The sequence below is a fragment of the Microtus oregoni genome, unplaced genomic scaffold (assembly GCF_018167655.1).
Source record: "Microtus oregoni isolate MIOR12 unplaced genomic scaffold, Mior012 000000F_ref0000247, whole genome shotgun sequence".
Taxonomy (NCBI): Eukaryota; Metazoa; Chordata; class Mammalia; order Rodentia; family Cricetidae; genus Microtus; species Microtus oregoni.
The window spans coordinates 12,743,645-12,767,641 of NW_024543059.1; the positions used below are offsets into that span (position 1 = coordinate 12,743,645).

At 44.3% G+C, this 23,997-nt stretch overlaps 1 protein-coding gene across 1 annotated transcript in view; it reads right to left on the minus strand.

Moving 5' to 3' along the window:
• Adamtsl3 (ADAMTS like 3) overlaps positions 1 to 23,997 on the minus strand; it is a 224,845-nt gene that overhangs the window by 32,146 nt on the left and 168,702 nt on the right. The window contains exons 17-21 of the mRNA XM_041662229.1: positions 20,964 to 21,093; positions 9,656 to 9,848; positions 9,369 to 9,548; positions 6,480 to 6,633; positions 658 to 1,720 (exon numbers count right to left, since the gene is read on the minus strand). Of these exons, the coding sequence (XP_041518163.1) occupies positions 658 to 1,720; positions 6,480 to 6,633; positions 9,369 to 9,548; positions 9,656 to 9,848; positions 20,964 to 21,093 (1,720 nt within the window). The remainder of the gene's footprint in view (positions 1 to 657; positions 1,721 to 6,479; positions 6,634 to 9,368; positions 9,549 to 9,655; positions 9,849 to 20,963; positions 21,094 to 23,997) is intronic.

The following is a 23,997-nucleotide window of genomic DNA, read 5'->3' on the forward strand; positions in this document are numbered from 1 at the left end:
CTGAAAGAGATAGGGTATGAAACAAAAAGAAAGAAAGTTCTCTCTTTCTGAGCCAGACCTAGAACCTCATCAACCACACTGTGGTTTATGAAACTGCCCAAGAGGGCAGGAATTCTGGAAAGGAAAAGTAAAGTACCCACTTAAGCTAGTAGTCCACCTATCTCTTTAGCATGGCTTGAGCTGAGCCTGGCCGGCTAAGGTCAGCCTCTCTCCCTATGTCAGGTGACTGACATATCAAACTTGAATGCTAGGTCTCCACTGAGGACAATGGGTTTAGTCTCTTGACCAGGAATTTTTCCTTGATGGGCCTTTATCACTCTAACAATGCTAAGTGAATTAAGTTAGTCTCAGAAAGGCAAATATCCCCGGTTTTCCTTTTCCCATTTGTTGTTCCTAGATTGTGTATAGGTACATAAAGTCTCTCACACACACGCACACACATACACACATGCACACACACACGCATGCACGCGCACATGCTCACCTGCACAACCATGACAAAAGAAGTAAACTGGTTAGGCAAGCAGATAAAGGACAATGGGAGGGAGCACTTTTTTTTTTTTGTAAGGAGGAGAAATGTGACAATATTTCCGAGAAAACTAGACTAGGCCACAATAAGGAACTATCAAGGAGACACTGTGTTCTGAGTTGACTCACTTCGCAGACGGCTGCAGCAAGGCTCCATCCTTGGTCCATGTATACGTGGCCTCACTGCTGGGAGCAATAAGATTGCAAAGTATATTGATGACCTCCGTGCTCTTCGTGATGTACACTGTATTCCCAATCCTTGCATTTACTGTTTTGTTAAATGAAACCGAAGGGGGTAGGGTTTGCCTCATGAGGACAGGTCCTTTTGGCTTAAAAGTCAGCTTGCCTGAGTTCGCTACTGTGGGGCTTTGGGGAGCTTTTGCTGTCTCCCCTCTGAGCTGAGCCTCCTCGTGGCTACCCCTCCTTTGAACAGGCATCGGCTGAACCTTGGCCAACTCAGCAACCAGCTGATAGATCATCTGGGAGGCGAGGTCATCGCTGGCCTCTCCTGTCTCCATAAGCTGGCTCATGTTTCTTATTAGCTCATCAAACTGGGCTGTGTCCATGCTGTATGCTCCCTGTTTCATAGCTGCCTCAAACTGCTTGTTCTTAAGCTCCCAGGAGTTGGTGCTCCCTGCAGAGGTCCTGCACGGCCCTAACAGAGCTCTCAAGAATGGCTGGTTGTCGATTTCCCCATCATGCAGGTCAAGCTCATTTTTGTTGTTCCACATCTGACGCATTTTATGCCAAGTGGCTCCCAAACTATTGGCTTCCTCGCGGTCCACCCCGGAGCGGCCCCGCATGTGCTCTCTGAGGGATGGGTGTGCAATGAGTCTGTTGTCGGTCCCGATGAGCTTGAGGACAACTGTGTCCTGCGCGGAGCCTGCGATGCACCTGTACACGCCAATGTCAGGGGCTGCAAGACTGTGGATTTTCAGGGAGCCCGACTTGGTGATGCCAAGCTGCTTGGAGTTCTGCAGACAATGCCCGTCCTTCTCCCACTGGATCAGAGATTTCTGGAAGCGTCTTACTGGGCATTTGATGAGCACAGATGTGTTGAGCAGCAAGTAGGCTCTACTGCCGATGGTCAAGTTGATCCTCTTCTCCTCCCTCGTCTGAATATAGACTCTCTGGACACCGAGAATCTGGGGGCCCTGCTCTCTGTGTCGTGACTTTGTCCCAACTTTCACTTCTGCAGGAAGAAAAAAAAAAGTAAAGAGATTGAGAGAAATCACTTACAAGTAAAGGTCATTGACAGAGAATTTCTGAGGCTGATTGATCTAGGCCTACTAAGATATCTTTTGTTAAAATTCTCTAGAAATATGTGAATTAAAACAAGAAAAATGTCTTACACCCATACTTGGATAAACTTCACAGTCATCTAGTACCTAAACAAGGATGCGTGCAAGTTTGACCATGTCCCTTGAGAATATGTAAGTTATTTTATGAAGCCCTGGTTTGGCAGGCATGAGGTTAAATGATTCAGCGAAACAGAGCAAAAGGTTCTTCTATAGTTGAGAGAGGTTTGTTCTTTGCTACAGGGGAGTAATGGCTTGACTAGTTCCCAGTGTTTGGGTACAAGTCTCTGCAGTGGGACAATGGTCTTTTATCCTGACACTTGTATTATTTTGAATACAATGCTGATTGGCCAGTAGCCAGGCAGGAAGTATAGGTGGGGCGACCAGGCAGGAAGTAGGGGCAGGGCAACGAGAATGCTGGGAAGAGGGAAGCTGATACCTTATGGGACAGGATTGTAGGTAAATAATCCTTTGTCTCAACCTGTCATCTAGAGTCAATGGGTACAAATGAAGCTCAGCCCCAGCTCTGAATCCCTCTCACTTGTCCCATAAGGGACCAGCTTTTGCCCTTATTTTTTTTTTTTTTTTTTTTTGCATGAGAACTCGTGTATTCTGGAGTGATGTGGGAGGAAACCAGGTTACTGTTTGATGATATATGTTGGTTCCTGGGCGGGCCTGGGTGAACTCTTGTTTCGACTCCCGGACATTTTCATGTATGACTTGTACTTAAGGCACCAGGGGTTTAGAAAGCTCCTCAGCTGACTGAAATGCTCAGCTAGTTTGAGGATGGTCGCCCTTGAGCAAACCACTGGATTAGGCTAACGTAGCAGAAAAAGGCACTCTTGGTCCAGTTTCTTCTATTTAGTGACAGTGATGAGCTGCTTGCTACTAGTGAGGAGGGAGCAGAAATAAGAGTGTCCGTATTGTCTGTGAGCATCCTGCTCAAGTCTCTGCTACACACACGTCCCTTCCTATGACGGTGGGAGCACGCATGTCTGACCTTAGCATCAGGGATCACAGCACTTTGCTTATGAAGTCATACTTGTCTGCCATCAGGTTTCTCAGAGGTGGGCTGTGGGAAGGATGTGCGGACAACGGATAGCTTTGAAGCTCAGTCTTTAAGAACAGTGCCAAGTCCAAGACGGGGATTTATGCAGTGGTGTAAAGTGCAAAGAAAGATTCTTTCAGGACAGTAGAGTTCTCTATGCAAGAAACGACTGGTATGGCATAGAACCCTATACAGGGAACTGTCTAGTTGAATGACTCAGGTTGGAGACAATATAAGAGTGGTATGGACCTGGGCCTACCAGTGGCCTTCAAGATGTCCCTCATCCAAGCTTAGAGTTGATAGCAACTGATTCCTTCCAAGGCTGGCCATGAAACCCGGATTCCCTCTGGACACATGCCCATTCATAGGAGACAAACCTTATGTCCCCACTCATCCCCTTCCCAGCCCTGCCTTGGCAGTTGGTCATACTGAGGGTAGAGAGCAGATCTGATAGCTGTGGGGCAGGGTGTGGATTGAGATTATCCTGCAAGCAGACACCCATCAGACTTGAAAGGCTGCCAGGCTCTATATCTTTAGCCAATTTCCCCTTTGGTTCTCCTGAGAATCCCTTCAGAGCAGAGAGTGTGGTATCACTGAACCAGATTTTGGGGGATGGGGAAAACTGATCTGGTTTAGGTTTTCTGTCTCTCTTATATCCGGAACTATCCCAACATTGTAACTCTGGCCACGCCTGATGAGAACAAGGCATCAACATCTACCCTATAGAATGCTCAGGAATGGATGGCATATTTTTGGAGGGACTTCTGGGCTACATGATGGTGCCAGCCTATCATCCTATCTCTCCCACTATTGCAGGGTATGAGAGGTACCACATCTTTGGCTTTTGTAAAATACGAAACCCTTTCTTCTACATGTCTTCCTTCTGGGTCTGACTTAGAGGCCAACCCCAGGTGTCAGATGACATTTAGAGCCCTTGCTTCAGTGCCTAGCATACCTGTCCTGTCTCTCTTTGTTGTGCCCCTGCCGTTACTCTAAGCCCTAGAAGCATGCTGGATTTCTGCCCCATGCCATCCTGGCTGCAATTTGCACTTGCTTCCTCCAGCATTTGACTCTTGACACTTCTTAATGGGCTTTGATCAAGACCCAGCCCTGACAGCCTTCCTATTACCATGCTGAAATCATCAGACTCTGGACTTCAGTTTGGTCATTTGGCTGTTGCTGGTTACCTCTCCTTCCACTAAGCACAGGGACCCAGCAAGACAAGCTCATTTGAATCCATGTCAAAAATGCGAGGAGTTAGTTTCTGGATGCTTGTTAGGCTTCTTTGAGGGTTACTGGTGAGAGGCTGCGGAGATGCTGTGGGTGGGACTTGCTAAATGAGCTAAGATGCTCCTGAGACCCCATAACCATGGTATGGCCCAAATCAGTCTGAAAGAAAAGCTGCCCCTTTCTTGCTTCTGTTTTACTGTTAACCAATGCCAGCCTGAGTTCTGTTCCTATCAGCACACTAATGTTCTAAGGAAAAGGCCATCAGTGACCCCTAGTGACAAATCCATCGCCTTCTCTTTGGGATTCTTACCCACACACTACTAAGTTCTTCTCAGTTGCACTTATGTCTGAAAGGTAACCAACGTTGGCAGGAGTAACTCAGCTGAGTTCAGAGTCTAGGTCCTCCCCATATCTCACTATGTGACCCTTGCAACCTATAACATTCATCTTCTTCTTAAAGAAATAGTGGCTGTAGCTGCCTCACAAGGCTGTCCTGAAAATCATGAACAACTGCCTAGAAGTCTACAGAGGGGGCCAGGCACAAACTGTAAAACTCAGAGATGCTAGCTAAGGTGTGGTTGCCCTGGCAACAGAGTTGATTAAGTGGATGACTAGAAAAGCCAGCTAAGTGGACTGGTTTCTAGTTCAGGAGCAGAAGGCTGGGAAATAATAGGGATATCTAGAAGCCCCAGAGGTCACAGTGAGACATTAACCAAATAAGGCAGAACAGCAGGAAGCTTGGGTGCCACCCGGCCACGGCGACAGCATGGAAAAACTGTTGAGGTTGGAAATGGGGTTATTACCCATCAGAAAGGTCATCAATAAGGAACTTGGTTGTCCTGTGTATTGTCAAATATTGGTAAGGAATACAGGACCTGGTGGGGTGTCCTATAGGAAAGTAGAAAGTATCTTGGAGACCTATATAGTGAACCTTGGAATGTCTAAGGAGAATGGTTAAAATGGCATTCATGGGGGGGGGCAGGGTAGAAGCAACAGGAGACAGGATGCTGGGAGAGTATCCTGCTCATCACCTGGCTTAAGATGGAGTTCTGCTGAGAGAGAACGGTCCATGAATGATCGGAGGGAGCCGATCACAGCATGGCCAGGCAGGCACCATCAACCAGAGACGATGACTTGAGACTAGACAGGGGCAGAACTGGAGGTCAGCTCAGGGTGGCTGGCTATTAGGGGTATTCTCTCTCCCATAGCTTCTATGGCCCGCGTGATCAGCAGGCTAGGGAGTATAGTGGGGTAATGAAAAATGCTTTGTTTGGCTTGCTTTGTTTTCCTCCCTAATGCTGGTGAAATGAATGTCATAAGGATTTAGGATCCCATCCTGTATATCACAGGTCCTGATGACCACAGCGCATCCCCACATAACATTCTGTCTAACTGCAAGGAGGCTGCTGGTTGTGACACTTATTTCTCTGTCCAAGGGGCCAATTGGCAGACATGGAGTCTCGGGTAAAACTCAGGGCTTGCCTCGGTCTTGCATGCCTTGGCTCTAAATGAGGATACTGCCTGCCTCTCAGCATTGCTGCGGAAACTAAGTGGGATAAACACGCAAGGTGCTTTCCGTCATGGAAGGCGATCAACAAATATCACTACTGCTCAACAAGCCTGATGCTTTGTTTGGTGACTTTCTCCAGGGAATGCTGTCGACAAACTAGGGACACATGCGCACACCTGCACCAGCAAAATGACAACAGTTCACCTCTGATGTTTCTTCCTCACTACTGGCAAGCTCATGAGTGAGGACGATAAAAGGCAAAGCAGAAACTGGCCCCCAAAGCCGTTATCCCTACAGTCCCCTTATCGCCACCTTTCGGCTATCTGCTCGCAGCTGCTGTGGTGACAGTTCTGAGCTCACTGGCTATGCTCCTCCCACATGCTACATACACACAAATGTGTAGACAGGCATCCTCCCACACACACGTGGAATACCTCTGAATAGGATGAAAGCATGTTATTGATGTCACAGCAAACTTATGATTTATAATCAATTGACGAGATAGCCAATCTGCCATTTGCTTAAAGCATGTCGTTATGCCTACTGATTTTGATGTATACAGAATAAAAAAAACCATTAAAGTAACTTTTATCAAATACTCAGCTCTTCTGCTTTCAATAACGCAAATACAGATACACTCCTGGCAAAGTAAGCCAAGAAGCAATTCAGCTTAAACCCTATAAGGCATACTCTTGAGCAGACGTTCCTTAAAATGGACTTCCCTGAAAACTCTAGGTCTCCCTGATTCTAATATTCACCGCTGAAAACAAGTTGGAGCCTTGCTTGGGTTGCTTCACCCCGGAACTGAGATAGGCTGAGGGCTGAAAAGGAAGAGGCTGAAGCATGGCTGCCGCCGCCCACTTACTGCTGCACACTGGCATCTGGCAAGGTCTCACGAGGGGGAGCCCCGGCAGGCCCCTGCAGAGCGTCTCACTGAGAGGGACACGCCGGCCCTTGGCAGTCAGCCTTTGACACACCTGCTTTCTTCTCTGGAATCCAACGCCACAAGTGACGGAGCACTGCAAAGAGAGTAGGAACATGTCAGACTGAGGATGCGCAGGACAACCCACGGACAGAGCATGCGTAGGACGGCCCGCCGAGGCAGCGGACTTCAGGGCTGATTTTTCACTTCGTGAAGAGCTCTGCACTGCATCTTCTCTCACCTTTTCCCTCGTCTCCTTTCCTTTTTCTCTTCCTTTTCATTAATTCCCCCCCTTTCCTTATTTTCCTCCATTCTTCTGTCCCTTCCTTCCGAGTTTAGCAAATAACCGACAGTAATTTATTGTTGTTGAATTTACGATTTCATTTTTGACGTTAAAAGTCATGCCTCGTTTATTTTAATTTTTGTGTGTCGTATATGTGAGTGTGTGTTTGTGTGTATGTGGGCACGGGCTTGTAGAGAACCAAGGATAAGTGTTTCCTCTACTTTATTTTTGAGACAATGTCTCTCACTGAGCCCAGAGAGCTCACCAACTGACTAGACAGGCAAACACACACTCTCCAGGGGCACATGACGCAAGCCACAGTGCCCTAGAAGTTTCTTAAATTTTGAGCTACAGAAATCTTTCCTCTTCATGAATTAATTGCTTGGTGTATTGCTGTACTGATGCAAAGCTGACTGATACAGAAAGAGTCCATTAAAGAATGACCCAAACTGCTATACACAAGATAACAGTAATAATCACCTAAGGTACGAGCAGTTTTAATTTAAGGCTTTAATGCAATTTATTAAGTGTATTAGGGAAAAACCGAATAAAATTGCAGGATCTGTTGAAGGTTCAGGGTTTTTTCTTAAAACCATAATTAATTTCAAAAGGAATACTCTGAAGTTATTATAGAAGATTAAAGAAATATGAAACTTGGGTAGTTATTTTAACGGTACGTTTGACTTAAGAGACTATCCAGGGACTTCTAAACAAGGCAAAAAAGTAAGCCCTCTTCCAATATTCTACCACTGCTCTCCAAATGTGTGGTTAGCTTCCGTTACGTCCTTCAGATGATGCCAAGACTTCCAGCATTTATATTCTCTTCCATACTGTAAATGGCTAATTAATTTAATTTTATATTTAAATGAATTTATCAGTTTTTCAGTTTTAAAAAAAATGAAGATTGAATGAATGATCCTTTTGGTCCTCGGGGTTCATCAAGAAGGCAGATTAGCTGGTCCTCTGATCTGCTCCTGTTGCCTGTCCTCATGAAGAGTAACCACAATGCTGAGACTACTCAAAGTCAAGCTTTCCGCCTCTCAAATCCTGCTCCGTTGTCTTCTTGTGTTGGGTGCTCATGGAAAAATGTGGGGCCCACGAGTCTTACTGGTTATTGGTCTGCTTACCTCGTTTGTTCTTATCCTGATGGGTTCTTTAGTTAAGTTAGCGCCTGGGCAGGCCGTCCTCCGTGCTGTATTTCTTAGCACATGACAGTCCATGATTTGTTCATAAACATTGATTAAAAGAAGTCAATGGTTCCATTTCATCTCAATATTTTCCTGTTCCTTTAGTTTTGTTGTTGACAAACACCAATGAGGCATTATCTTGCCGGCCTCCCATATCCACCAGCGACCCTAAAGAGCCGTATCCATCCTGCTTGGTGGTTCTTTTCCAACCATTTCACACCATCTAGTCCAGCATGCGTACCATCTCTCTAACCATAAGAACTTCTTATTTTGTTGTTATTGCTTGTGAAGCAATATTTGACTCTATTTGGCTTTTATTTATTTTTTTAACTTGATACATTTTGTGCAATTTTTATTACACATACTTTTTATTAATTCATATAAAATTATTAATATATATATACACATAAAATTTCAAAATACAGACATCCCTGTTAGGGCTGAGTTCTCTAAAGTCTCTTGCTCTCTGCACATTGTGAAGGTATGGGTTTCTGTGTTAATTCCCATCTACTGCAAGAAGAAGCTTCCCTGATAAGGGTAGAGTGAGGCAATGACCTATGGATATAACAATATGTCATTTTGTTGCTATGTTCTTTTAACAGAATAATGGTAGTAGCTGGGTGGTGGTGGTGGCACACACCTCATTAATCCCAGTACTCAGGAGGTAGAGGCAGGTGGATCTCTGTGAGTTTGAAGCCAGCCTGTTCTACAAAGCAAGTTCCAGAACAGCCAGGACTCAACTCAGAGAAATCCTGTCTTGAAAAACTTACTAACAAAAAAAAATAATAATAGCAGTAGGCTTTTTCCCTAAAGCCCATGACCGACCTAGTCTCAGGTTCTTAGCCACCTTGGCCGTGTCAGGTATGGGCTCCATCTCATGGAGTGAGCCTTAAATCCAAAGGGATGTGGTTGGTTACTCTCAGAAAGTTTGTCCTACTGCTGTACCATTATGCCTTGCCGGCAAGTCTGGACTACAAGCATAGGGTCTGGGACTGGGTGACATCCATGGTTGCTTTTCTTCTGCAGTAGCATGCAAAGCACCTTCTAGCACCATGGATGCTAGTCAGTCGGGGTGAAGCTTTTAGTTGGTTACTACTCAATCTTTCCATCTTCCAGGACACAAGTCATGTCTTCAGCAGTAGGGCTTCTCGTTAGAATATGGAAAGACAGAGCAAGAGCGAGACTGTGAGCTGGAGAATGTTTTCCACGTGCACACCAGGCTCACAACTGACTTCTGAATGACCTTGACCTGGCTTTGGGCCGGTTTCTCACCAGCGCTGGTCTGAACCTCTTCAGGAAATATTTATTTAGCAGCTGAAACAAAGGAGAAGCAGAGAGGAAGTGGTTAAGAATAGCTCTTACCTTTGACCAGTCTCCTGCAGTCAGCTGTGGAGGGCAGTCTGTCCTGGCGCAGGACTTATGAGAGGAGGCCTTGGGCCCCTGGCACAACTCATCTGACAAATTCAAGAAGCTTCCATCTGTTAGCAGCTGTCGGCAGGCAACTCTCCGGTTCTGCGTCCCCCCGCCGCAAGTCCTGGAACACTAAGGAAAGAGACTGTGAAGTGGTGGTCTTACTTTTCGCTGCTGCAAAGCAGGGCTCCGGCCATTGCCGTAAGTAAAACGGGTCATGGGTTGCCAGGCTTCCGTACCTGCTGCCACTCTTCAATATGCCAGCTAGGCGGGCAATCGAACTGATTGCATGCGCGTAAGGCGTGAGGTTTCTCATCTCGGCATTCCTCCAGAGGGGCTGCGGAGTCCTCAGGATGCAGGCAGTGTACATCTCGGGTCTGAATTCCAACACCACAGGTAGCTGAACAAGGTCCCCAAGAGCCCACGTGCCATCTGTATCAAAAGCCAGGTGAGGACAAGGCAAAAGCAACCGGGAAAAGGTGAGCCTTCAAATGAGGGGAAACCCAACGAGCACAGACCATCTCAAGCTCCTCTCTGGATCTCTAAAAAAGCAGTTATCTATCTATCTATCTATCTATCTATCTATCTATCTATCTATCTTGTCTGTCTATCATCTATCTATCAATCATCTATCTATCCTATCCATCACGGCCTCTTTGGGAGTAGCCTATCAAATATCCTGCAGATCAAATATTTACGTTACCATTCACAACAGTATCAAAATTACAGTGATAAAGCACCAACAAAATGATTTTACAGTTGCGGTCACCACCACACGAGGAACTGTGAAGGGGTCACAGCATTAGGAAGGTTGAGAACCACTGCCCCAGATCTTCTTACTCTGTTCAGGCTCCACACTGTGACATCTCCATGAATATATGTGATTGAGACATAGAAACACGACATCTAAAGGGAAGAAATGCCAGGGAAGTGGGTTCAAGGTCTCAGGAGTTTGGGAAGACCCTGAGTGGCAGGGAGCAGGTTGTTTCCCCCATCCTGTCCCGCCACCACCATCCATCAACGATAAAACCTGGAGTTGGTGTTGAGTCCCAAGGCAATGATGATTTATAGGGCTGCCAAAAGAGGTTTGAAATGCTTACAAACACGTCTCAGGAAATCGTCGGGGCACCTGGATTCCTTATTTGTAATATCCTTGAGAAAAATTCCTTAAATGTTGGGATTGGATTTGCAGCACATATATACTGTGATTCCTTTCTAATAAGATCTTGGAAAAAATCAAGTTTCCTTGTGAAACAGCTGGAAAAATGTAAAACTACAGCAGCTGCATTAGATCCATATTTCCAAGTCACTCAACGAAGTGCACCCCCTGCTCGAAGCTTCCACGCCCCATTTCCTGAAGTGCTGGGGAATACCATTTTTAAAAGTCTTTGCCCATCTGATTAGTGAAATGTTGTATGTCATGGTTATTTTATTTGTGGGCATTTGATTTTTAGGGAACATGAATTCTTAACTGGTTACCAAAGAGATATGTCAGGAGCAAGAAATTTTTAAAATGCTTAAGACGTATGTTAAAATAGATGCTGGCTCCAGTGTGTTAGTAAGGCAAAAATAAAAAATAAAAATAATGAACTTCACAAACTGAAAGAATATCATAAAGGTTTAAGCATTTAGGGAAAAGCCTGTGATACACAGCATTGCTAGTCACTACTAAAGTGGACACAGAGTAATTACACACAGTACATTGATTGTGTGTGTGTGTGTGTGTGTGTGTGAAACAAAAGTCTCTCGCACACCAGATAAGATATAACCATTGATGTCTGAGTAACAGAATTTCTCTTTTTTGTATTCTTCTGACTTTTATTACTTTCATTCATTATATAGGCATTTACTACCAGAGAACAAGTTCACTTGAAAGACATATCTATTTAAAAGTAATTTTCAATTTTCTTATTTCTAATTTTCTATACTAAACATGCTTACTTTGGTATGGGGAAAATGAAACAAAGCTCAACAGTACTGTTGACATGATACAAAGAACAAACATGTTATTTATGAAAGGAAGTTTGCTAGTGAAGAACTAACAATCCAAGCGTGACGGTGGAATAAGAAGCAGGCTGGAACGTCCATGTGTTAAAGGTTTGGTCTCCAGCTTGGTTCTATTAACAGGTTGTGGAACCTTCAAGGGGTGGGGTCCAGAGGGAAGCTGTAGGTCACTGGGGACATGTCTTAGGACATGCTTTTATGTCCTTAGGGTGGTGGGACTCTGGCCCCTTGCCCTTTCTTTTGCCACCATGAGGTGATGGGCTTCTTCTGTCATAGACTCCTAGCATGATGCACTGAGCCCCCATGGGCCCAAAGCAATGGCGCCCATCAGTGGAGGACTGACACCTTCCAGACCGGGAAGCAAAACAAAGGTCTCCTTTCAGCAAGGCAGTTGCCTGCAGTGTTTCTTAAAGTGTCGGGAAGTTGACGAACATAAGGCATATTAACATGAGCTGCTAGGTATAGGTAAAAGGGATTTCCAGTTAATGATTTATTTGGGAAATACCTTTGAAATAAGTTTCTAGGAAACAGCAAGCTGTCCCCTAAAGAAAAGGACTAGACGCTTTAGTTGAGCCACAAGATTCCTATGAAGTTTCAAGGAGTATGGCTAATTTTCCAAAGTAAAAAATAGAATTGGGATATTTTAATGGATACTATGAAGCTTGCAAAAACCTGAGCACAAAGACTCATATAGAAAGAAAAGACTGCTACACTTGAATATATATTCTAAGTCCTGCATAAAAGCAAAAACCCCAACTGCATAGAAACATCATAGTTAAAATATTTGTGTTCCATCAAGATTTACATGTTGAAGTGCTGTCTTCTAATAGGATGGTGTCTGGGATGAGGGCTTTCAGAATTAGGGTGAGAGTGGTCACAGGGTAGCTCTTTGCTCTGTCCCCACCATCTGCAGACACACAGAGAAATATGGGGTCAAAAGGCCAGGCAGAGCCTGCTCTCCATAAACCAGACTCTACAGGGCTCTCACCTTTCCCTTTCCAGCCAAAGGGACAAGAAAGTTCTATTGTTAAAGTACCTCACAATGGTACTTTGTTCTTACAGCCTGAGGTTGCTAATATAGTAAGTTTTCTGATCAAACTGGAAGTGAGCTAGACAAGACCTAAATATTTTGAAACTATGCAATAATTTTCTAAATTACCAAGGAACATGTATGAATTCACACGAGAAAAATGTCTGGAAAATTATATATAAAATATTAATAGAAGGAATTGTAGTCAGTATCTTAAAATGCATATTAATAAAAAATCATGTCAAAACTTGTAGGATACAGCTAAAATTGATTAGTAGAAAATCAATGGCCTTACACACATATTTGAAGAATAAAGATTGACTTTAACAACCTAGTTTCTATGTCAAGAGGTAAAAAAAGCAATTAAAGTGAAAACAGTAGAAGAAAAGAGAGATAGATGATAGACAGACAGATGATAGATAGATAGATAGATAGATGATAGACAAGATAGATGATAGATAGATAGATGATAGATAGATATATAGATAGATGATAGATAGATGATAGATAGATGATAGATAGATAATGATAGATGATAGATAGATAGATGATAGATAGATAGATAGATAGATAGATAGATAGATAGATAGATGATAGACGATGATAGATGATAGATAGATGATAGATAAGTAAATGATAGATAGGTAGATGATAGAGATGATAGATAGATGATAGATAGATAGATAGATAGATGATAGATAATGATAGATAGATAGATAGATAGATAGATAGATGATAGATAGATGATAGATTATAGATCGATGATAGATAATGATAGATAGATAGATAGATAGATAGATAGATAGATAGATAGATGATAGATAGGTAGATGATAGATAGATGATAGATAGATAGATAGCTCTTCTTCATAGATCTTCTATGGGTAATATTAATTAATTTCTATCTCCAAAGATGCCAATAGCCTCAGTCTTTTCCAGCTTTTCTTTCTGTGTTTTCATTTTACTTGAGAGAAGTTCATCTTGCAAATGTTGAACCTATTGACTGTTTTCATTGGTACTAGATGTCTTCTTGTGATTTGGAATTTCAACTTCCTGTGCAATTTGAAGGAAGTATGTCTCTCTCTCCCTCTCTCTTACCTTCCTTCCCTTCCTTTTTTCTTTCCTCTGTCAAATAGGAGCTGAACTCTCATTTGCTATAACTATATCGGAGCCTCTAGTCTGCAAAGGTCCCCAGGGCCAGCTTCCCCATCAGATCACACTCTACTCATCTGCGAGCTTGAATAGCTGGTCCCATGAGTTTGCTGTTGGTGCATCATTTTCATCCCCCCACCCCACCCCTCTATACCAGACCTATCAGCAGTCTGTACTTGGAACAAACCATGAGGCGCCAACACTATTTTAACTGGAAGCTTATCAATTAGACTCTCATTGATCATATCTAAATTTCTGTAGCCTTGGCCATGAGAAAAGTCACAAGCTACACACACAGGTGCACACACAGTGTTTTGCTGGCAATGTGACTTTATATCTAATTCTTTAGGAAGTGTCCGTTTCATTCTTAAAATGATTCGGCTTAAACTTGTAAACGTTATTGGGAATGTCTTCAGCCTGATTACCTTTCAAACGTATGTGACTAAAAAAGTCAATCACGGTCCCAAGGGACTGGAGATGGGACTGTTTTTATCCTGGCTGGGGGTAACAGTGTCTTATCAGCTGAGAAGCTGTGCATGTGTGTGAGTGCACACGTATATATGTCCATGTATATGATGTATATAAATTAATTCAAGAAATGAGTAGCAGGTTGGTGTGAAAACGCGTCACTCATGCCTGCTGCTCCTACGTTCCCTCCCATGAGGCGCTGACTCCTGACAGAGCAGAAGGCTGTCTTCAGACTTATGGGGCCGTTACGTAACCCTGCGTGTTTCTCCAAACTGCTGGATCTCTCCTGGAAAAGGCAAACTCTGGGAAAATATCAGCCATGCAGCAGGACAGGACAGGAGGAACAACCTCACAAGAGCAAATAAGCATACAATCCTCCCTCCACCTTGGAGATCCCAGGCTAATACATCAAGTGCATTTGCCTTAGGATAAATACAGGTCCACCGACTGTCCACCCAGTCTCAGTGGTAAGTCTCACCCTGGGGTGAGATTTTACTGCTATTGCCCTTGGAGTCAGTAAATATTTATATGGAAAATATTATGCAACCCCCTGTCCCTGTTATTCCTACACCCCTTGTTTCTAGAACCTAAAACATTTTCGCAAACTTCCCTTTATTTTGGCAGGGAACCTTTGCCTCCCCTGGCTTTTCTCCAACATAACTATCAATCTTTGAAAAGGTTATTAAAGTTGCAACATTGAGACAAGGGACAATATTTGCTTTTGTATAAAAACTCTTAGTTTTGCAGAGTGGCCAAAGTATATTGTCTGTTCCATTCTGTCCGGCTTGGAGGCTCAGGGCATATGTTGCTGAGCACGGGGAGAGTAAGAGCTCCGGCTAAGTCAATGAGGAAGGAAGGGCACTGCCATGTGGCCTGGTGAAGGGACAAACTAGCAAGCATTCCTCAGCAGCCTTAAGAAACAGTTTCCAGACTTTGTCAAGCCTTGCTGTGGCTGGGAGATCAAGTGAGGGAGGACCCTGTAAACCAAACTCACCATGCTCTTATCTCCTGGATGGCTCCAGCAAAGGTTGTCATTCTTAGAACTTGACCTGATCTGACCTTTGTCACCCCACAGAGTGTGCCCAGCTTTCAATGGTTTGATTGAATGAGGTTTTTCTCCATGCCCATGGTGAGAATGGGTCACTCATCCTGCACATACTGTATGTCCTGAATTCGCATGTTCCTTTGGACTGTGAGATGCTGGTGTCTGGTACTCTTAATGCTGAGTGGGGGCTCTGAGCTGCAGCTCCTTGAGGCCCGTGATCACAAGGGGAGAGAGGGGATGCTGAAATGGGCAGATCCGCTAAACTCTAATGGCTAGCGGGTTCCGGTTAGAATGTTTTCAACTTATCAAGAGAGGATTTCAAAGGAATCAACCACACTTCAAGCTGAGGAGCATCCAACTCAGAGGAGGACACAAGTCAACACAAGAGGTGAGCAAAATGCAACTTGAAACCGTCGGCCCAAATCAAAGATGGCATGGGGCTGAGGGTGTGGCTTTGGGGCAGAGTCTTGCCTGGTCCTAGGTTCCACTTCCAGCACCACAGAAGAAAAAAAATCAATACTGGAGATCAAGGGACTTTAGTAATCCTGAAATCTAATACTGTTTTCATTTTCAGATCAAGAAACTAGGCTCAGAGATTCTCTCATTCAAAACCCTCAGAGACAGAAATGCCGGTGTGGAGATCCATCCATCCATCCTATATTCCCATCCATTTCCATTTCTCTTGGTACCATCAAAAAATCCCTCTTTATAAAGCATCTGAGGTCGGTTTCCTATTTATATTCTGATGACCTTCATATCACCAATGAGAAATGAGTCGGTGATTCCTTTTAAGGGAGAGAATTAACTAATGTCCTGGTGGAGAAAGACTCTGGGTCAAGAACTTAGTATAAGCAAAGGCCCAGAATTCATGAGAGAGCCCGAGCAAGCACGGATCACACAGTAACCAAGTTTGGCTCCAGAGCAAATTCCTCAATGTGAGAGTGTGTGTTAGTGCGAGTGGTGTGTGTGTGTGTGTGTGTGTGTGTGTGTGTGTGTGTGTGTTCAGGGCAGTGGTCACAGAAAACATGATTTAAGAATTAAAGTTAAGATCACAATTTTTGATGTTACTATGAGTTGCATTGTGATCCCCTCAAAATGCTGAAATTACATAATTTCCACATCCATAACCAAGAATTTCTTTGCAGATAGCTTTTGCAGTTGGTTAAGTTAAAGGGTGGCCATTAGAGAGGGCCCTAGATGACTTGAGTGGTGTGTTATGGAAAGGAGAAGTCTGGACACAGACCCGCTGAGAAAAAGCGCTACAAAACCATGGGAAGAATGCCCTTCACCAGCCACAGAATGCTGGAGGCCGTGAGCATGGAGCGGGGCCTGGAAATGACTCTCCTTCCAGGGCCTCAGAAGGAACCAGGGCTGCTGACTCTGTGGTTTTGGACTTCGTGTCCCCTGATTTGTGAGATGATGAATTTCTCCTCTTCCAGCCATTTAGTCTACTGTGCTTTGCTAAGGCTGCCCTGGGAATCTAACCCTGAGCCAAAGAAAGTGGATTTCAGTGCCTAGGTCAAAGAAAGCCGACCAGAGGGCTCCGTATGAGAGTCACACTGCAGTCAGCCTGCAAGTTAGAAAGAGCGAAGTCTCTCAGATCTTACCCCTGCTGCTCTTGCTGAGGACCCGAGTTCAGTTCTCAGTACCCACAGTGACCCTCTTACAACTACCTGGAACTCCAGCTGTAAGGGATCTTCCTCTGACCTCTGAGGACCTACCTCTAGACACACATATAAATGTTAACTTTTCTAAATAGAGCAAAGAATTTTGTCAATGTTTCAGGGCCTCTATCCATCCTGTCATAATGGAAATTGCTCTCAAGGGATGTGCCTTTAGGCTGTGGAACATTCTGGTTTACCCAGTTTTATTGGTGCCTGGTCTACTTTTCCCACAGAGTCATTTTCAGTGCCCTGGAGAGCAGAGTTCTGATTTAAAAAAACAAAAAAACAAAAAAACCCTAGCTTCGTGGTGCACCTGGGAGGCAGAGGCAAGCGTATCTCTGTGAATTCAAGGTCAGCCTGGTCTACAGAGTGAAATCCTGTCTTGAAAAACCAAAACAAAAGGAAAACAATGGCAACAAAAAACTAGCTTCATGCCAATCTGAACTGACATTTGAATCTAGAGAGACAGTCCCCAGTGTCGTGGGTTGTCTTTTCTTCTTTTGCCTTGCCTCAGCAAGCGGCTATGAGATTTTCATGCTTCATCGTTCTGTAGTGACCATTTAAAGGCCGCACAAATGCTAAGCCATCTCTTTTACAGCCCTCTTCCCAGGGAAAGAGGGTGTTGGCTAGCGTAGAGAAGGGGGATGGCAGGCAGCAAGTGCTGGAACCCAAGAGATCAGCTCCGCCAGGAGCAGCTTCCTTTTTGTGGTTTGGAAGAGGCAGAGTTTGGACTAGATAGCAGTTAATGAGAAATCTCCATTCTGGTGTTTGACTTTGTATCACGCAGTTTATTGACTGTGTGTTCTTGGGCAAGTTATCAACAACCTAAGAACCCATATTGCTGTTCTCAAATTCAGAAACCAGGGTTATTTGTATGTTATACGTTCATCACCACATCTCTAAACGGATGTGAAGTTATTGATGAAAATAGCAGAGGAATGCATGATATAGCACAGGCAGTAGCTACAAGTCCATTCCGCTGCCTGACAGATTTAAAGTCCATAGACGATTTCTATGTGCTGGGAGAGCCTTCCAACTCCTCTCCTGAGCTCTGGTGCACAGAGGAGCAGTGTGGAAAGGAATGCACTCTGGACATTTCTGGAGAACCCCACAGAGACGGAATTATCGTGATGGCTTCAGATATAGAAGCAGACTCAGCTGCCTTCATGGAGAATGACGCTGGTGTCTATGAACAGTTAAAGGAGGGGTGTCCCTGGGGGAGGGCTCACAGAAAACCCTTGCTTCTCCAAAAAGGTTTGATTCAGATTTCAGAACTAGAATGAGACAAAAGCTAAGAAACCCGGATAAATTATTTGGCTCACTAAGGTTTCCCTACTTAGTACCAAGTATTATTATGAACAGTTTTTCCAATCGGCTTCACACCCTACACCACCCCAAATAAAGCCATCCTTTGAACCTGTAGCAAGTGTTCCAAGGCAACCTCCTTCCCCAGAAGACCCTGAAACTCACGCTTGCCTGAGACCCTTATATAAAAGGACGTTGCTTCTGTGTATAACTGCACAGCCTGTGATAGACTCTAGCTTACCCAGAGCACTTGGCACGGTATGAACAAACACTGCATAAAAGGCTGCTATATGACTACTCGGGGAGTAGCGACAAGAAATCATGAGTCTCGTGTTTTTGTTTGCTTTTCTGTTGGTATGATAAACACGGTGGCCAAAAAGCAACTTGGGGAGGAAAGGGTTTATTTCATCTTAACCCTTGGTGGTCTCTCATCAAGGGAAGATAGGGCAGGAACTAGAGGCAGGAATCTGGACTCAGAACCTGAAGTTGGGTCTAAACTGGAGGAGTATTGCTCACTCAGTGGCTTGCTTCCAAGCTCATGAATCAATTACCAATCAGTTACCAGTTTCTTATAAAGCCCAAGCTCACCTGCCTAGGGATGGTGCTGCCCATAGTAGGCTCGACCTTCCTAGCCAACCAGCAATTGAGAAAATGCTCCCCAGGTGTGCTCACAGGCTAATCTGATGGAGGCAGCTCACAGGCTAATCTGATGGAGGCAGCTACTCAACTGATGATCTCATTTCCAAAGTCTAGCTGACGACAAGATTAGTTATCACACTTGGTTATGTTTGAGACAGAAAAAGATAAGTTTCCACAGTGCTAGAGATCAAACAGAAGGCCTTACATATGCTAGGCCCTTATGTAGCCCTCTATACTGAGTTATACTCCTAAGCCACTAAAACAATTCTTTAATCACGATTCATTTGAGTGTGCAATGGTTGAACCCTTGGACACAAAGAGCTGACTGTGCGTGACCCTCACGGAAAGTTCTGGGTGCAATAACAAAGTGGGTGTCCTGCTTGGCAGTGAGACCAGACTGCCCCCTCTCCCATTTTAATTGCCTATTCTGTAATGGTTATTCTGGTGTGGACTACCCTGAAGTGCAGTCACCAAGCTGGGAATGGGAGGCGATGGGGCGAGACTTCCCTGTGCTGCTTCTGGGTCTTGGATTTTACTGCTTTATCCCATCCAAGTCCAGAAAGATGGCTCTGAGAGCAGCCAAGAAATTCTTAGTATTTCTGACGGATACCCACAAAGTCAGAAACATAGGAGTAGACAAAAAAAAAAAAAAAACCCCACTGTGTCGTCTCACTGTGGACAAGGTTTTACTAATACAAGGCAATCTGAACTGGCCTCCTCCCGAGACAGTCCAGGTTAGAGGACAAGGTTCATGCAGGAAGGATGCCCCTCTCCAGACTGTAGAGGACCTGGTAAGCAGACTGGCCCAATCTCCCTGGGCCTCATCCTTAAGCCATCAAGGCAGGAGGGGATCAGCATCACACAGCCAACACATTTCACAGAGGAATCAAGGGAATTCAAGCATAGCTTGTTTCCTGAATGCTCATAAAACACACTTATGTGCTCTTTGGATGGCAGACAGGGGACACAGTAACCTTCGCCTATCGCTCAGAGTTCTAGACGTGGCCAAACCTGCCTTTAACACGCGAAGGTGGCTCATCAGGTGGACAACATAATCACTAAGATTCCAGGAGGGGGCAGGAGGTGATGGAACGAGCTCTCAATGTTTTGACATCTAATTTTTATTAAAGCAGAGGAGCGGCTGCCATAATAAAAAGAGAGAAAGGGAAAGGACACCCAGGGCCACACCGGGAAAGTCTGTGAGACAAACCAACAACACAGAGCTATCATCTTCTGTAGCCAGCAACACCCAGGGAGAGAGGACCCAGCCAGGAAGCAGATTAACTTTTAGGGTCAGTCTTTCAAACCAAAGAGACCATAACAAATCAACTTTGGCTGTACTGGGCATTATGGCCTTTCAAACTCCATAATCTGAGACCCGAGGCAAGATTGAAGTAAACGTGTCCTCGCCTGCTTCTTTGTTAGTTGTTAGTGTGGTAAACATTGATGGGGAAGAAAGGTTGTGTGTATGTGTGTGTTTCTCTCTCTCTCTCTTTCTTTCTTTTTTTGCTTTCAGGTTACTGTCTATCATTGAAAGAAACAAAAGGCAGGAACCTGGAGGCAGGAACCGAAGCAGAGGCCATAGAGGAACTGGCTTGTTCCCTGTGGCTTGCTCAGCTTGCTGGGCCATCTGCCCAGAGGTTGTGTACCTCCCACACTGTGCTAGGTCTTCCCACCTTAGTCCTCAAGCAAGTAAACAAACCACAAACATGCTCACAGGCCAATCTGACGGAGGCTGTTCCTCAGGTATGGTACCCTCTTCTTCTGTGACTCTAATTTGTGCCAAGTTGACAGAAACTCAACAGCACAGAAAGGTAGTGGCATCCTTGTTTGAGTTTTAGGTGACAAGGAGGTCACTGAGTTACCCACAAATCCACTTGGAGTACCAGCTGTGGCCCCTGTGACCTTTCTGGCAGATGCTCCGAACCAGAGGGAGAAGTCCCTTTGTGGGGACGAGGAGGAAGAAGGGAACACACTGGCTGACTTTTAGAATAGCAGGCCAGTTATGCCCACCGGTGCTTGATGCAAATGAAAGGCAGGCTTAAGAGGAATTCCGCCTAGCTCTTGAATGTACTCCAGAGAAGCTAAGGCCAAAGACTAACTTGAGCAAACAAGAGCTCTGAGCGGGCTCAGCTGATCTACGCTGATGAGCCTGTGAGTCTCTGTGCACAGTGAGTTTCTCTTTGGTGGATGCTGCTGTCCTGACAGCATTTCTCTCCTACTGCGTAAGGCAGCACATACCTGGGTGGGCAGGGCTCCGTGTTACAGGCCTGACTCATCGCTGGGGGGCGGTGAACCATGTCGCACAGGCTGTCATTGACGATCTGCTGCGTCTGGATATGTAAGCACACGGCAATGGCTTCTTGATGGCCTGGAAGGCGGGAAGAGAAGGAACCCACATACAGAATAAGTCACCAGGCAAAGATGAAAACAGGCTCTCGGGACTTGACATCCCTAGCACATTGCCCTTTGGACGGCGTCAGGAACCAGCGATGAGAAAGCCCCAAGACTCCAGCCCTTAACACGCCTTCACCCACCTCTAGAGTCAGTCCGTCTAGTCTCTCACCTCCTCACCTGGAGACATTTAGGAGCAGCCGACACTCAGAAGCGACTGCTTCCAAAGAATCCAAAGCTAGGTGAACCCCTCCCTCAGTTAAAGCGCAGCTTTCCACCATGTACAACATTTTCCTGAGGGAGAACTTTACATATTCTGCTCAATAATATAATTTCTTCCTAGATCACACACTGATGAATCCAGTTGTGCTTTGAATTGTGCGATAAGAAAGCAACTATTGGTGCTTTTAAGTACAGAAATGCCTCCCATTGCTCAAGGTTTGATGTGCATTTGTCTAAGTCTACAGGAACTCATGAGGCCAAATAAATGGCATTCAGGTCTTCATTTTACTTATGTAACAATAAGAAATTTGAAACTTAGAGAGAAATTAAGACTGAAATGGTGGTAAGTTAAAAACTGCAGACTTGGCCTGGGGAGATGGTTCAGCTGCTAATGTGCTTGCTGCCCAAGGGCGAGGAGTAGAGTTCAGGTCCCCAGACCGAAGCAAATGCTCAGGGGATGTGGCCATTCATCTGCATTCCAGCCTCCGAAGGCAGAGAGCTGGGATTCCCCACAGCAGGCTGTCTGCGGAATCCAAATTCATATTTGTGAGCTCTGGGTTTGATTGAGAGACTCTGTTTTAGTGAATAAGGCGGATGACTGATCAAAGATGATTCCTGACAACACTTGGGGCCCCTATATGGACATGCACACGTGTGTGTCCAGATATGTGCAAACATACATATAAACATGCACCACACGCACACAGAGAGAGAGAGAGAGAGAGAGAGAGAGAGAGAGGGAGAGAGAGAGAAGAAGAGGAGGAGGAGGAGGAGGAGGAGGAGGAGGAGGAGGAGAATTGAAAGATAAAAATAGAGAAATAAGTGGGAAAAAAACCCTGGAAGAGTAAATTCCCTGCCTCTGGATTCAGGGGTCTGTGTCTTGAACTCTGGGGGTTCCAGAGCGTGACATGGCTTTCACGTGCAGTGATAGCCCCTCGTGTAAACATGAACGCTCACAGGCATGCACTCCCTTGGAGACAGACAGACAAATCTATGTACTCCTAAAGCCAACACGCTCAATCAGTACCCTTCGTCTGCTGAGACAAAAGTGAGAAATTATCGGAAACTTGGAATCGAGTGAAACAGAGCTCAAACTTTTGAAGAAAAATATCTGATATTTGAAATACGCAAATGCACTCACTTTCATGCCGGATGCACATTCCGCTACGTTACAAGTCTGTGGCCCATTCTCCGAATGCCATGTTCCAATTCAACCATTTCACGGCATTTTGCAGAGGGCAGTCTAGGCCAACAGACTCTAAGATGGCTATTTTCCTTGTTCAGTTCTCTCTGGTAAATGCCTCCCTCTGTCTGCATATGTGTGGTTCTGCTCACCGTGACAGTGGACTGACAGCAAGCATTTTCTTGGAGTGTTTCAAACAAGCTCTGATTACCCCAGAAGACAAGAAGACATGGCTACAGCCTAGTAACTCTGACTGTTATTGCACAATATCAAATTCCTTAGTAGCCTCACAGGAGAATGGATGCTCATTTCCTAATAGATTTTATTTGTTTATTTATCTAAGAAAACTGCAGTCATGTTTCAAATACATTTCAATTTGTAACAAATTCTTTAGAGAATATATTCAGAATGTTTTGGAAGATTTTATGGAAATAGGCTGGGGGAAGGTCTTAGAAAACCACTTGAAACCATCTGGATAGAATTTATGACACCAAGGGCATACTTTTTGTCAACAGAAAAAAAAGTTAAAATTCTACTAAATAATTTGGAATATTCATTGATGTGGAATATATTTCCCAAAGGTGACTGAAAATATTTTTAAACCACATTTTGATCCAACAGCGTGATGTTAACACTTCTTACTTCTGGAGTGGATTTGATCAAACAGTTATCTTTAAAACAGAAAAAGGTAAGTTTAAAATTAATCAAAATAAGTTCATCTTATTCCTAACAAAATTCAGGTCACTAAATTTACATGCTTAGAACATGTTAATGAATGTGTTCAGTGAAGTTTATAAAAAATTCTTTTTGTTGCATGAGAATATATCCCTCATGCTTGATTTCTGCAGTGTTTTGATGAAAGTGTCATTTCTTATTTATACACACATACACACACACACACGGCCATATGCAAAGGACAAGGAAACACTCAAAGAAATATGTTATTGGGTAAATTTGTGCAAACATAAAGCGTCCTTGCACAAGGAAGACAAAAGTGACATCTGAACATAGATTCATATTATGGGATCCTTATCACGTATTTGATGGCACATGTATGCACGTGTGTATAAAAATACACACTTCAAAGTCTTCATCAAGAAATAAGGGATGACGAATGTGAAAACAAAGATTCTAATAGTAGAATCAGAGTCAATTAAAAAAATACAGCCGGGAATGGTGGCACATTCATTTAGTCCCAGTGCTTGAAGGCAGAAGCAGGCAGATCTTTGTACGAGTTTGAGGCCCTCCTGGTCTACACTGTGAGTTCCAACACAGTCAGGGCTACATAATAACACTCTATATCAAACAAACTAACTAACTAACTAAAAGAACAAATACATTTCTTTTCGTTGTTGGTTTTGATCAGTTTGAGTTAGGTTATTGACAAGTTCATACCACACTCTCACATATTAGGGGTGTGTGCACGTGTGATATGTGCCTGTGAGCTGTGTGTATGACGTATTACATGTGTGATGT